This window comes from Clytia hemisphaerica, unplaced genomic scaffold (assembly GCF_902728285.1).
Source record: "Clytia hemisphaerica strain Z4C2 unplaced genomic scaffold, Clytia hemisphaerica genome assembly, whole genome shotgun sequence".
NCBI classification, from domain to species: domain Eukaryota; kingdom Metazoa; phylum Cnidaria; class Hydrozoa; order Leptothecata; family Clytiidae; genus Clytia; species Clytia hemisphaerica.
This window is the reverse complement of record NW_027103564.1, coordinates 1,377,699-1,391,760: the sequence shown is the minus strand read 5'-3', so window position 1 is coordinate 1,391,760 and position 14,062 is coordinate 1,377,699. Positions and strand designations below refer to the sequence as shown.

At 33.5% G+C, this 14,062-nt stretch overlaps 1 protein-coding gene across 1 annotated transcript; it reads right to left on the bottom strand.

Annotated features, from left to right (window-relative positions):
- Positions 1-1,116: 1,116 nt before the first annotated feature.
- Positions 1,117-13,388, bottom strand: LOC136800926 (uncharacterized). Its single transcript, XM_067057537.1, has 5 exons — positions 13,056-13,388; positions 12,026-12,077; positions 6,845-7,321; positions 4,457-4,720; positions 1,117-3,521 (listed from the first exon to the last, which is right to left on the bottom strand). Exons 1-5 carry the CDS (start codon positions 13,371-13,373, stop codon positions 2,956-2,958), a joined length of 1,677 nt encoding a protein of 558 aa, XP_066913638.1. The 5' UTR covers positions 13,374-13,388; the 3' UTR covers positions 1,117-2,955.
- Between the last annotated feature and the right edge of the window lie 674 nt (positions 13,389-14,062).

Sequence of the window (14,062 nt, the reverse complement as noted above, 5' to 3'; positions counted from 1 at the left end):
CTAACTTTGCACGATCTTCTCTTTGTCTCTTATTATCTAACTTTGCACGATCTTCTTCTTTGTCTCTTATTATCTAACTTTGCACGATCTTCTTCTTTGTCTCTTATTATCTAACTTTGACACGATCTTTCTTCTTTGTCTCTTATTATCTAACTTTGCACGATCTTCTTCTTTGTCTCTTATTATCTAACTTTGCACGATCTCTTCTTTTGTCTCTTATTATCTAACTTTGCACGATCTTCTCTTTGTCTCTTATTATCTAACTTTGCACGATCTTCTTCTTTGTCTCTCTTATTATCTAACTTTGCACGATCTTCTTCTTTGTCTCTTATTATCTAACTTTAACACGATCTTCTCTTCTTGTCTCTTATTATCTAACTTTGCACGATCTTCTTTGTCTCTTTATTATCTAACTTTACACGATCTTCTTCTTTGTCTCTTATTATCTAACTTTGCACGATCTTCTTCTTTGTCTCTTATTATCTAACTTTACACGATCTTCTTCTTTGTCTCTTATTATCTAACTTTGCACGATCTTCTCCTTTGTCTCTTATTATCTAACTTTGCACGATCTTCTTCTTTGTCTCTTATTATCTAACTTTGCACGATCTTCTCTTCTTCTTTTGTCTCTTATTATCTAACTTTGCACGATCTTCTTCTTTGTCTCTTATTATCTAACTTTGCACGATCTTCTTCTTTGTCTCTTATTATCTAACTTTGCACGATCTCTTCTCCTTTGTCTCTTATTATCTAACTTTGCACGATCTTCTTCTTTGTCTCTTATTATCTAAACTTTACACGATCTTCTTCGATCTTCTTCTTTTCTTATTATCTAACTTTGCACGATCTTCTCCTTTGTCTCTTATTATCTAACTTTACACGATCTTCTTCTTTGTCTCTTAATATCTAACTTTGCACGATCTTCTTCTTTGTCTCTCTTATTATCTAACTTTACACGATCTTCTTCTTTGTCTCTTATTATCTAACTTTGCACGATCTTCTTCTTTGTCTCTTAATATCTAACTTTGCACGATCTTCTTCTTTGTCTCTTATTATCTAACTTTGCACGATCTTCTTCTTTGTCTCTATTATCTAACTTTGCACGATCTTCTCTTTGTCTCTTATTATCTAACTTTGCACGATCTTCTTCTTTGTCTCTTATTATCTAACTTTGCACACGATCTTCTTCTTTGTCTCTTATTATCTAACTTTGCACGATCTTCTCTCTCTTTTATCTCTTATTATCTCTATTATCTACTTTGCACGATCTTCTTCTTTGTCTCTTAATATCTAACTTTGCACGATCTTCTTCTTTGTCTCTTATTATCTAACTTTAACTTGCACGATCTTCTTCTTTGTCTCTTATTATCTAACTTTGCACGATCTTCTTCTTTGTCTCTTATTATCTAACTTTGCACGATCTTCTTCTTTGTCTCTTATTATCTAACTTTGCACGATCGTCTTCTTTGTCTCTTATTATTTAACTTTGCACGATCTTCTCCTTTGTCTCTTATTATCTAACTTTGCACGATCTTCTTCTTTTCTTTGTCTCTTATTATCTAACTTTGCACGATCTTCTTCTTTGTCTCTTATTATCTAACTTACGATCTTTCTTTGTCTCTTATTATTTAACTTTGCACGATCTTCTCCTTTGTCTCTTATTATCTAACTTTGCACGATCTTCTTCTTTGTCTCTTATTATCTAGCTTTACACGATCTTCTTCTTTGTCTCTTATTATCTAACTTTGCACGATCTTCTTCTTTGTCTCTTATTATCTAACTTTACACGATCTTCTTCTTTGTCTCTTATTATCTAACTTTGCACGATCTTCTCCTTTGTCTCTTATTATCTAACTTTACACGATCTTCTTCTTTGTCTCTTATTATCTAACTTTACACGATCTTCTTCTTTGTCTCTTAATATCTAACTTTGCACGATCTTCTCCTTTGTCTCTTATTATCAAACTTTACACGATCTTCTCCTTTGTCTCTTATTATCTAACTTTACACGATCTTCTCCTTTGTCTCTTATTATCTAACTTTGCACGATCTTCTTCTTTGTCTCTTATTATCTAACTTTACACGATCTTCTTCTTTGTCTCTTATTATGTAACTTTACACGATCTTCTCCTTTGTCTCTTATTATCTAACTTTGCACGATCTTCTCCTTTGTCTCTTATTATCTAACTTTACACGATCTTCTCTTCTTTGTCTTATTATCTAACTTTGCAACTTTGTCTCTTATATCTAACTTTACACGATCTTCTTCTTTGTCTCTTATTATGTAACTTTACACGATCTTCTCCTTTGTCTCTTATTATCTAACTTTGCACGATCGCGTGATCGTATCTCGAGCAATCTTCAAGCCAAAACCCTTAATGATCTTGTTTTAATGGTAAAACAGTACTTTTATTAGCGAGTTAGGGCAATGCGTTATCCTTTTTCAAAACCAGGCTTGACAAACCAATAAAGTTTGTACCAATTGTCGTTAGGGTAATCTATAATTTTATTCAGTCAAGATCATATCGACCATACCAAAAGTCTTTAACTTGCAAATTATTCTTATAATCATCAGACCAACCAGAATAACCCAAAAGAACTTCAACATCTTCTCTGTAAGCATCTTTAGTGATATGAGTTGCAGTGATGGTAAAATCTCTTGTAAAATCTACTTGACCGTTAACTTTAATCTCAATATTGAAAATATTATTAGATTTGAAACGAGTAATAAATTCAATAGTACTTCATTGTGCGATGGGAATATGGAACATTTTGATGATATGTGTTGAAGCCATGAATTAGGATCATTGTCAAATTCAACATTGTCAAATTTCTTGAAAGTATTATATTTCATATGCATCATTGGCATGCGAACTTCATTATCTTTATCAAAACCAGGCTTGACAAACCAATAAAATTTGTACCAATTGTCATTAGGGTAATCTATAATTTTATTCAGTCAAGATCATATCGACCATACCAAAAGTCTTTAACTTGCAAATTATTTTTATAATCATCAGACCAACCAGAGTAACCCAAAAGGACTTCAACACCTTCTCTGTAAGCATCTTTAGTGATATGAGCTGCAGTGATGGTAAAATCTCTTGTAAAATCTACTTGACCGTTAACTTTAATCTCAATATTGAAAATATTATTAGATTTGAAACGAGTAATAAATTCAATAGTACTCCATTGAGCGATGGGAATTTCGAACTCTTCTATGATATTTATCCTTTCTATTTGAGACCATGAATTAGGAACATTACCAGAAAGAGGCTCATTGTCAAATTCAGCATGGATTGTAAACTCATTGTTTCCGCTGTATTTTATATGCATCTTTGGTATGCGAATACCAGTATCTTTTTCAACACCAGGTGTAACAAACCAATATAATCTGTGCCAATTGTTGTTAGGCAATATTGCGATGGGTCGAATTTTGATGGAGACAATGAATTGGTAATAAAATTTTGGTAACACTTCTAATGGTGTGTCACTTGAGAGATCCAATAGCTTGCCTTTTTCTAAGAAAATGAAATGATAGGTACTTTAATGGGATAAATTTTGGCGGAGATTAAGTTTCGCGGCTGAGCTCATCAAAAAGTGCCTTAAAAATTCTTTTTTTTGGGCTTTGTGTGAGTTTTTTCTGAATTTTTGCTTAAAGAAAAAGGGCAAGGTTCTCAAAGCAGTTTGAAGCAGTTTTTTTGGCCGTAAAATTCGGATTTATTTTGGGAAATTCCCTTTTGTCATTTTTAGGGAAAATTAATGAACATTTCTCGCGATTGCCTTGGTATTTTTTTTCTGACTTTGCACAATGATGTAAAATTGAAATGTTTAATAAAGTCTTATGGAACTTGATTTTCGAAAAAATAACTTCATGTGCAAATTTTGGTCATAAAGTGCCTAAAAATAGGGTTTTTTGCATACTTTGTGTAAAATTGCCTCATCAATTGATTTTTTGCATAAAGATAGGGGGAAAGGTTCTATAAAAAAGTTGCTGAAACTGTTTTCTAACCAAAAATGGAAAAATCCTCTATTCTACTTCACTGGACTCAGCGCCATCAAAATCATCGAAAAGCAATGTACAGTCAGAACATGGAGGTATAAAGAAAAACAGGAGAAAACCAATCTTACCCTACGATTAAAAAAGTTACGAGGTTTGCATGATCATAATCTCAAATATCGTGCATTTTTAATGAGCTCTTTTATCAATTGGTGAAATCTTATTGGCTCATTTCAGTTTTAGAAATTAGATGAGACGAGATCCATTGTTTCTGACATCGGTGTAAGAAAGTATTTGGACTAAAAAAAGGCTGGTAAACTTGGCAATCCTTCATCAAATGACAAGATTTTTCAATTAATGCTTTCTTTAACGACCAATTACCGACAGATTAAACTCCTGTTTTTCTTTGTACCTCCATGGTCAGAAGAAGACTGTAGTCTATATTATAGAACTTACCTTCTCTTGTAATCTCAGTATAATCCACATCATACAACACATTGTTCACAGTACAAGGCTCACTATAATCTGATGGTGCAGATAATGCAGTTGCTTCTGAAATGTAACATATGTTATTGCCTTGGTTGTGGTCGATACTCTTACATCTTGAATCTTGTTCGCATTTTTCTTTGCAAGCATTTATGTCATCTGGGAAATTGTTATATGTTTTCATATTGTTACCAACGATGCAAGCGTCTTTAATAGGATCCCACGATAATATATCTAAAGATACAGTGTACAGTAGAAAGCTTCCATTCCCGGCGGACAATTTCAGTACAGGGTCATAGTGTGCACCCCCAGGGTTGATGTTTTGGGTCGGAAATTTCCAGGTGGGATTTGGAAATTTTCAGGTTTTAGGTGGGAGAAACAAGTTAAGGTGGGGATTAATTTCTTTAGGTGGGATTTTTGGTGTTTTGATAAAAGTTAATGTTAGTTTTTTCTTATTTCCAATTTAATTATAATTTTTTCTAAATTTCATATTCTATAAATAATTCTTTTACTATACTAAACTTTTCTCCTTTTTATTTTTAAACAGTAAGAATTTTTGTTTAGTTAATCGAATTAGTATAATTTTTCGTGGGGATAGCATTTTTAGCTGGGATCTGGGAGTTTGGATTGAAGGTGGGAATTTTAGGGTTAGGTGGGACCTAAATTTTTAGGTGGGACCTGGAACCCCCTTCCGGTGTCCGGAAATAAGTATCGAGATGCACCACTACTACAGAAAGAAAGTTCTTGTGTGTGTTTCACTAAATTTGCAATGTTTATCAAAGTTTCTATATCTGTCGTATTTTAATTGTCATCATTGAGACATCTTTTATGAATAACTTTTACAAAAAACAATTCTGAATAACTTTAACGTCATGAAAATTGTAAAGAAAGTTAATTCTTTTTAACCCTTTAAGTGCCACGGTAATTTTTTTCTAAGTTTTTTAAAGAAAATCGCTAGTTCTAACTTTAAAGGCTGCGCGGACCTGTTTGAATGATAGAAAGGTGCCCAGTGGTAAAACTTCAAATTAATTCGCTGGAGGACAAAATCAAGTAAATCAAGGCCAAATTTGGAGGTTCTTGGCTCACCCGTTGACCAAAAATTGTCAAAAAACGGTCAAAATCTTAAAAAAGTGGATTTTTGTCAAATCTTTGCATTTTTTTTTTGCATTTTTAGCTTAAAATCTCGCTGAAAAGACTCATTTTTGCTTTTTTTTTTGCTTGACCATGAAGCCCAAATCCAATTCCTACGAGTTGGACCAAAAATGACGATTTCTAACTCAAATTGGGCATTACAGGAGGGCTTAGCCCTCCTACATAGCCCATGTCTGATATATACGACATTGGCACTTAAAGGGTTAATCACGATGACTGCAAAAACAATTATTGTGCTGGTATATATTTTCTTACATTTTGTTAAACACACGCAACAACCTTCATGTTCGAACTCAATACTTATTTTCGGGACACCCTGTAGAAGTGTTCTAAAACAGGACTTTCTTCCGGGACACCATGACTGGCGTAGACAGGAGGGGCGCAAAATTTATGTAGGAGAGAAGATTTTAATGACACTCTAATTATCTTCTTACATTATGAATACAATCATGGAGAAAATATTTGAGACAAAGGGGATTTCCCGGCGAAATTTAAAACACCACAAATGATTTTTAAGCGCCTTAAACTACAGTTAGAAAGTAAAGTTTTAACATGAGACTTCGGACCTTAGGATCTCAGGATTTAAAAGCTAAAATTTACTCCAATAAGGCTTGGAATATAGCCTAGAAGCCACCGAACCCCTCCAAAATCCAAATATTCGATGAAAGAATGTGGAGGTGCTAAAATAGCAATTCTATCCTACACAAATTTTGTGTCCCTCCTGTCTACGCCACGGGACATCCTGTAATTGGATTTTTAAAGAAAACCCAGACAGCACACAACATCAAAACAACGTCCATGTGACATTTATAACGTCCAAATAACGTTATCTGAGCATTTAAACAACGTTGTGTGCCACAATCATGGTCGTAATATTTGAGAAAAAAGGGAAATCCACCGGGAAGTTTTGAAACCACAATCGATTTGTAAGTGCTCTAAAGTAGGTTTGAAGGGTAGAGTTTTAACTCTGAGTTTTAACATGAGACTTAAGACTTGAGGATCCAAAAGTTCAAAAATAGTCTAATAAGGCTCAGAATATAGCCTGGAAGTCTGCCAACCCCTCCCAAATTGAAATATTCGATTAAGTTTAAGAGATAGCCCAAAATCGACTTTCTCGCCAGAACTTTAAATCTTGAAAAACGTTAAAATAACCGGAATTCTCATTCTATTTCGACCATGATTGCAGCTGAGAACGCCCATCCCTACCTTCTGTTTGGTTAAATTTGAAATCTCTCAAAAGGATTTTCGGTTGGCTTCCTTTCAAATCGTGGTACAGCAATACATTGGCATAATTTGTTAGTTTGTTTGAAGTCTTCATGGCGACCAAGGCTCCATTAAACAATAAATAGATATTGGATATGTCTGGAAAAGCAACTATTGTTGATATGACACGTAATTTATGCCATTGGTTCAATATTCCAGTCCTGATTTGGTTCCTTTGAACTGAGAGTTTCAAATTTGTACTTTGATTTGGTTTTAAACTAACTCTCAAAAATTCCTCCTTGTTATTGGTCCCAACAAGAATAATTTTCATCACCGTGCTGGTCATATCGTGGCCTTTGATACGGAATATAAGTGAAAATACTTCTGGTTCTTCGAGAAGTTTGAAATCAAAATCTAATGTCCAAACTCTACCGAACCGTGGTATAACTTGTAGCAATTTTCCATAGATCATCATAAATTCTAAAGAAATGTGATCATGAAGGTAATAAAAATAGATGGAGAGTAAACGACTCGGTAATGGCCTAAGTGATCGTTAAATTCTTTTATAGCTTCATTCAAATCGGTTTTCTTTGAAATGTAATTTTATAAAAACAGAAGTGAGAATATTATCCTGATTGCAATAAACATATTGGCTGCGTTTAGACCAACTGGCATTTGTAATTTGGCATTTGCTCATGAGGGATTCGATTTTAATAGCTTTTCCATTGTATTTTCTGTCATGGCATTTAAGGAATCGTCTTTTTAGAGTCATTACTGAAAAGGTGATTCCCTCAAGTTCAACTTTGACAGATCAAACAATGAAAAGCATGGAATTTCTCAAAAACTGCAGTCATTAAGACTGAAACTTTTTGCCGTAGGGCTAGGCTATGGCAAATCTTGCAAATTTTACAATCTATAGAAAGAACTGAATAAAAAACGTGCAAATACTTTAAAAAATCAGAAATGTCATTTTTCTCTTTGTTTTGGTTCCTTTGTTTGATTTGAAATGCCAGAAAAGGGGATTCCTTTGCTCAAAATGGCATTTCAAATGCCAACGAAATGCCAACACGCTGGCATCATTAGGCATTTGACAAACCGAACAATTGCGCGGAACAATAGAATTCAAAAGAATACTGCAAGCAATTACAAATGCCAGGCTGGTCTAAACGCAGCCATTAATGCAAAAAGTTCTTGTTCAAACGCGATACAAAAATAATTTTTTCAAAGTAAGGTTACAATAGTTCTATGACTTCATATCGATGTAATTTTGGGCGAACACTGTGATAATTTTGAGAATTTCAGCACATTTTCCTTGAACATGTCTTCATAAGAAATCTTTACGTCTAAAAGGGAGGGGCTTTCAAATTATGATGGATGATTAATTGAAAGGTTACCTAATCGTAATATAGAACTCTTTTTGAAATTTATCGATGATTTTATGAAAGGGGACCCTTAGAAATATAGGATTCTGTGCTTGTTACGGCAAGCTTTTCCTTTATTTTGATCAACAAAGCTATTATCTCACAATAGAGTTGTTAAAAATCCAACATCTTTTTATTCAGTTTTTTTATGAACTTAAATATTCCCATGAGTGCACACAAAATTAATCACTTTTTCCCATTGCAATCAAGGAACCGTTTGCTTCCGATGATAAGGTACAATGAAACAGGTGTATAGGGTGTCCGGAAAAAAGTATCGAATCGTATCACTTCTATAGAGAGGAAGGTCTTTGTATGTTTCCCTAAATTTGCAAAGTTTCTATCTGTGTCATATTAATTGTCATGATATATCTTTTATGAATAACTTTTACAAAAAACAATTCTCAATAACTTTAACGTCGTGAAAATTGTAAAGAAAATTAACTCTTTTTAATCATAATGGCTGTTGGAAAACATTATTTTGTTAGTACAGTATGTGGCCCCCAAAACGGCGATCAAATTTGAAATTTCTCTCAAATCTAGAGGAAAAGAGATTTTACAAAAATTTTTGCTGCATGAAAACCTTTAACATCTCTACTTTATTTCCTGGAAGTTCTTTTTCAAAATTTTAAATTTCTACAATATTTTTCAATCGCTTAAAGATAGGTAGTTTTTTTCTAATGGCCCCCAAAACGGAGGTTTGAAATTTTAACGATTTCTCGAGAAATCTTTAAGATATGAATACAAAATTTTGACCATAGTTTTGAAATATGATTGAGGGGTTTGGGTATGAATTTATTTGACAAAATTTTTACAGTATACCCCTGGTTGTCAAAATGCAGGTTTGGGGCCCCCAAAACGGAGGTGTAGTTAAAATCAAATTATTAAGCCCAGTGGTAATAGGGGGGAAAACTATGAACATATTTGTGTTTTCCCTTAAATTTACGACCCGATGGATGTAAAATTTATGATTTTTATGAAATATTTTAAAATTTTCGATATTGCAAAGTCCAAACTGAAAATTTAGAAATTTTCAAAATGACAATTTTGATTTAACAACGTCTTAATCAAGTTTTTGAAAACAAACCTCTTTTGAAAATAGTTCCATTCATGTATGGAATAAGCTGTGAAAATTTTAGAAAAAAAGCTTAACTGAAACTGAAAATATTAAGCTTTAAAGATATTTTTCTCCTGTATTTTGCAAAAAAATGACATAATTTGCCGTTTTTGGTGATTCAGCAAAAAATTTTATATATAATTTTAATTTTTTGTTATAAACTATTAACTCAAGGTGATAGGAATAGAATTCCAAGATTATTGCTTTTTCTCATATTTAGAATTTTCGGTTTTGTCAATGCTGATTCTAGGGCTCCAAAATACTGGTTGACCTTGAAGATGCTATATCTTTTACCCAGCCTCTAAAGTCGCAGATGTATTTGCATTTTCTGAACGGCATTAGGTGTAGAAAGTTTCCTATACCCCGTTTTCATAACTTATTTTCAATATCCAAGGAGCTAGAGTGAGTTATATGCAATTTTTATCTAATTTTGGTGTTAAAATATATCCTTTAGACGCAAATATGTTATTTTGAATCTGTCTCAAACCAGCAAAAACATGCTCATTTTTAAGTATAACCATCATTCTTTCAAAAGAAACAAAAATCGTTTAATTCTCATAAATCTACAAGTCAGAATCTTCATTTTAATGAAAACCTCCGTTTTGGGGGCCGTCTCCGTTTTGGGGGCCATATACTGTAGATATTGTCTTACATTTTGTTAAAGACGTTAAACACAAGCAACAACCACATCTGAGGAAAATAGTCCTCCCGCAGGAAATTCTACAACAAGAATCTTGTTGTGCGCCGGAAAAATAAAAACTGATATGGCGCCCTAAACACCATCACGCAACTTTGTTGTCATTCCCAGTCCTTTTAGACGAATGTGGTCCTTACGATTTCGAGAATGCATATTCTTCAGATTGTTTGTTTTCACAAATCTCTTTAGAGCTACAGCGTGGTGTGCAGAAAACATTCACAATCTGATCTCAGGTTACCCGGGGGCCACTTATAGCTTTTTGATAGACTGGATTGCGCTGATAAGTGGCCCGGCGTAATTTGGCAGGCTTCATATTTTGGCTTTGCTTGAGGTGTTAGCAAATACATGCCACTAGACCCAGTCCCTTTCTGGAGAAAAACAAGCATAAAACCATGACCAATAGACCAATTTCTTTCAAATTTTGGAGGTATTTTTATGTTCTTTTTATAGTTTCATAAACTTCGATGGATTTTAGCATATATTTTATTGTTATGTTATTTTCTTATAATTTTTGAAAACGAAAGTGAAAAAATTCAAGATGGCAATATCCTCTAGTCTACTTCACTGGACTCAAAATCATCAAAAAGCAAAGTTCAGTCAGAAGTAGACTCTAGTCTAAGGTTAGTGCAACCCTAGCGCTGGTTTTCTTCATGGGTACCTATAAGATTTGGTGTCCCTAATATTTCTTTTTGCATCTCAAATAGTAGTCTTTAGGCGCTCTCTACGTACACTCATATTTCATTTTGATGAAAATGTGTAGAAATAGCCTTTTTGGTCATTACTTATCTATCACTCATTTATCATCACTTTTTAATAATTCTGATAGCGCTCACGAAAGAACCACACCCATCAGTAAAATTAGAAATTGGAAGTACAGGTTTCACTGTGCACAACATTTCTCGAATATGAGAGGAAATTGAAGCCTTCCCACTACCCGGATGCTATTGAGTAGTCCGTTAAAAGTCCCAAAAATCAATCTAAGTGTCCTAGATTTATTTTGGGAAGGCCTCTGTCTCAGTGCCTTGAGGGAACTTTCCCACAGAGGAGTGAAATTTCCATCGAAATTCAATGGAAATTCTAATGTACTGGTTCAATTCCCCTGGAAAATCCATTTAAAATGGTTTCGTGTGCAGTTTTGTCCATTGATGTTATGCGCATCTTTGTAATTTCTGCGCAGGTTTGTAATTTGTATGCACAGTTTTTTAACTTTTCTTTAGCCTTTAGCCTTTTAAAAAGCACTCAAAACTAAATTTTAATTCTATATTCGTTGATCACGGTTTGACATATTTACTGAAAAAGTCACAAATAAGCTGAATTAACAATGAAGGGCTAGTCCGAGTTGTTCCGAGTTGTTCCGAGTTGTACCTAAAACAGATACGTTTTTGATATTTTTGATGGACTATGTTTTTTATTTCGCTTCTCAGTAACTGAAATTGGATTCATCATTAAGCTGTGTTGGTTTATTAATAAAGAGTTAAACCGAAAAGTGTAATGCCGAGTTATAACTCTTCCAACTCGTAAATTTGGAACAACTGTATCTCAGGTGATTGCATAGTGTGAATGTATTGTAAAATGGTCATTCATTCTCTTGAGTAGAGTTAATCTGAGTTGTTCCGATTTGTCCCGAACAACGGATTTTATTTAAGCTTTAGACTTAGACTGATTTGTTTATTTGGCTTTCTAGTAGAAATTTCGCCAAATTTTCGCCAAAGTTTCTTTCTGCCAAATTTAAATTTATAGTTTATTCGCCAAAATAAACTCTTGCCAAATTTAATTTTCTTTCAATTTAGTCTCTATTTCTCCTAAAACCCACCTTTTTTCTTTTTTAGGCTGAGGTTTTTCCAATCGGGGACAAACTTTCGGGCAAATTTTCTAGGGCGGGGGAGGTTCCAACCGGCTTATGTGACAATTGCAAAATCACGACTTTCATCTCATTAAAGTTGAATATTTACCCCCTCTGATTGATACATCATTTGATATCTCGGTTGTTGATTCTTGATTGTTCTAAAATGAAAATAGCGTAGCAGCTTGTAGTGTTATTCAGTGTTTTCATAGTCTACACAATAGACAGCTCCAGGCTTTTAAGCCTTACTCTTGGTCTATAGGCACTGCTTTGGGTGGCCACTAGTGACCCCCACCGGGAATTCGCTTTTTAATGGGATTAAACATAATAGAAACTTTAAACAAAAGAAATTTACCAATAGAGATTTGAAATACTTTATTTATAGAATTCTAAATATAAAGTGTTCGATACCATTCATCGGCGAATAAATTTGGCAAATGATTTCTTCACTTTTTACTAGCAATTTTTTTTGTACCAGACTAAGGTTAGCTGTTTTGAAGTCTCTGCTCTGGCAATTCTTTTTCGAAAATTTAGCACTAAAGACAAAGTATTATAGGCAAATAACTTCTTCACTTTTTACAAACGAATTTGTTCACCAGACTATAGTCCATAGCTATGTTCAGCTGTTTTGAAGCTTGGAACTCTCTGGCAATCATTTTTCGAAACCTAAACATCTAAGCACTAAAATATTTTAAATTTAAATTTTTAAAAATGTTCAGAGTAGACATGAATCATTTTGTCAAAAGAGATGATGGTTTTACTTTAATCGCGATTAAATTTCGCGATTTCGCGAAATTTTATCATTTTCGCGAAATTAAAACTCGCAAAAACGCGTGAGATTCCTGACTCGCATTTTTTTAAATCGCATTTTTGGCGGAGAAACCAGTCTAAAGTCACGATTTGTGGCAAAAAATGGCTATTTTTCAGCTGTTTTCAGGCTTAATCGCGAAATTAAATCCACGCAACATTTTTCAAAACTCTTGACTCGCGAAATTAAATCCAAAAACTTTTGTGATTTTTTGCTCGCAAAATTTTATCTCACGAAATTTAATCTGATTAAATTAGTAGTCAAAAGAGAGGTAAAATTATCAAAACAAATTTTAATGATCTTAAGTTTTCAATTTATATATTAAACAAACCTGTTTTTTCTCATAAAAAATCCATCCTGCATCATTTTGCAATTGACTTTCGATATCATCAACTTCGCTAACCAAAACACAATGTTGATTGCTAGGATGATAATTCACACCTTGACACCGTGTTACCGTCAAACATCCATAAAAACATTGTGTTACAGATATTCCTGGTTTCGAGATCTGACTTCCTGAAGAAACTTTCGAGTCTTTTTGAGGGTCGAAAATAACATCGGTGTCAAAGCAATCAATTGAAATGAAACACAAAAAGAAAACTATCATACGAGTGATTTTCATTGCGAAAATTTTTTTTGATTCTCTCATAGACAAACACTGAAACAAAACTGAACAAAATGACCAAATTTTTATTTTTTATCAAAATGGGCTATTTCATTTTATAACCATACAGGGACTAACATTCCCAGGGGGTAATCCGAGAAGAATTTCTAGGGGATAAAAAAGTTCTTCTTGAATTTCCAGGGGGTGTGAACAACTGGTTCGTCCACCCTCACTTTAAGACATGAAAAGAATTTTTTCCAAAGGTTCCTTTTGCAAATTTTGCTATTTTCCAGGGGGTATCTACACTTTTCCAAACAATTTGTTTTCACTTGAAAAGGTCGTCCACCCCCTGAAATTTTATGGAACAGCCCAATATGTCAAAAAAAAAATTTAAAATTCTTTTAATTTGAATTCATTTTTTTTATTTTTTATCAAAATTATTCAATACATTTAAGATTTCATTTATAATTAAAAACATCAAAATTGCATTTATATTTGTTGTCTTGACAACCAGTGTTATTTAAAACTAAACCACACTGAAACGACCGCCTTCCATCACGCCAGATAATCACGCATCACGCTCGTGAAAGAGCGCGCGCACATTATAAACGCCTACATGTCATCTCCAGTACATTTTAGATTATTCATTGAAAACAGATTACAATATAGTCATTTTTCATGTCTCGATTATTCAATTCCGAATAAAAGACATTCAGCGAAAAAAAAGAGAAACA

Bases quoted from the DNA above. Each gene is read 5' to 3' on its own strand.
- LOC136800926 (XM_067057537.1), bottom strand. From the start codon at position 13,373: ATGAGAGAATCAAAAAAAATTTTCGCAATGAAAATCACTCGTATGATA. The intron at 12,078-13,055 runs GTTTGTTTAATA...TTTTCATTTTAG, and splicing joins TTTTTTATGAGAAAAAACAG to AACAATCAAGAATCAACAAC. The intron at 7,322-12,025 runs GTAAATATTCAA...ACATTTCTTTAG, and splicing joins TGATGTATCAATCAGAGGGG to AATTTATGATGATCTATGGA.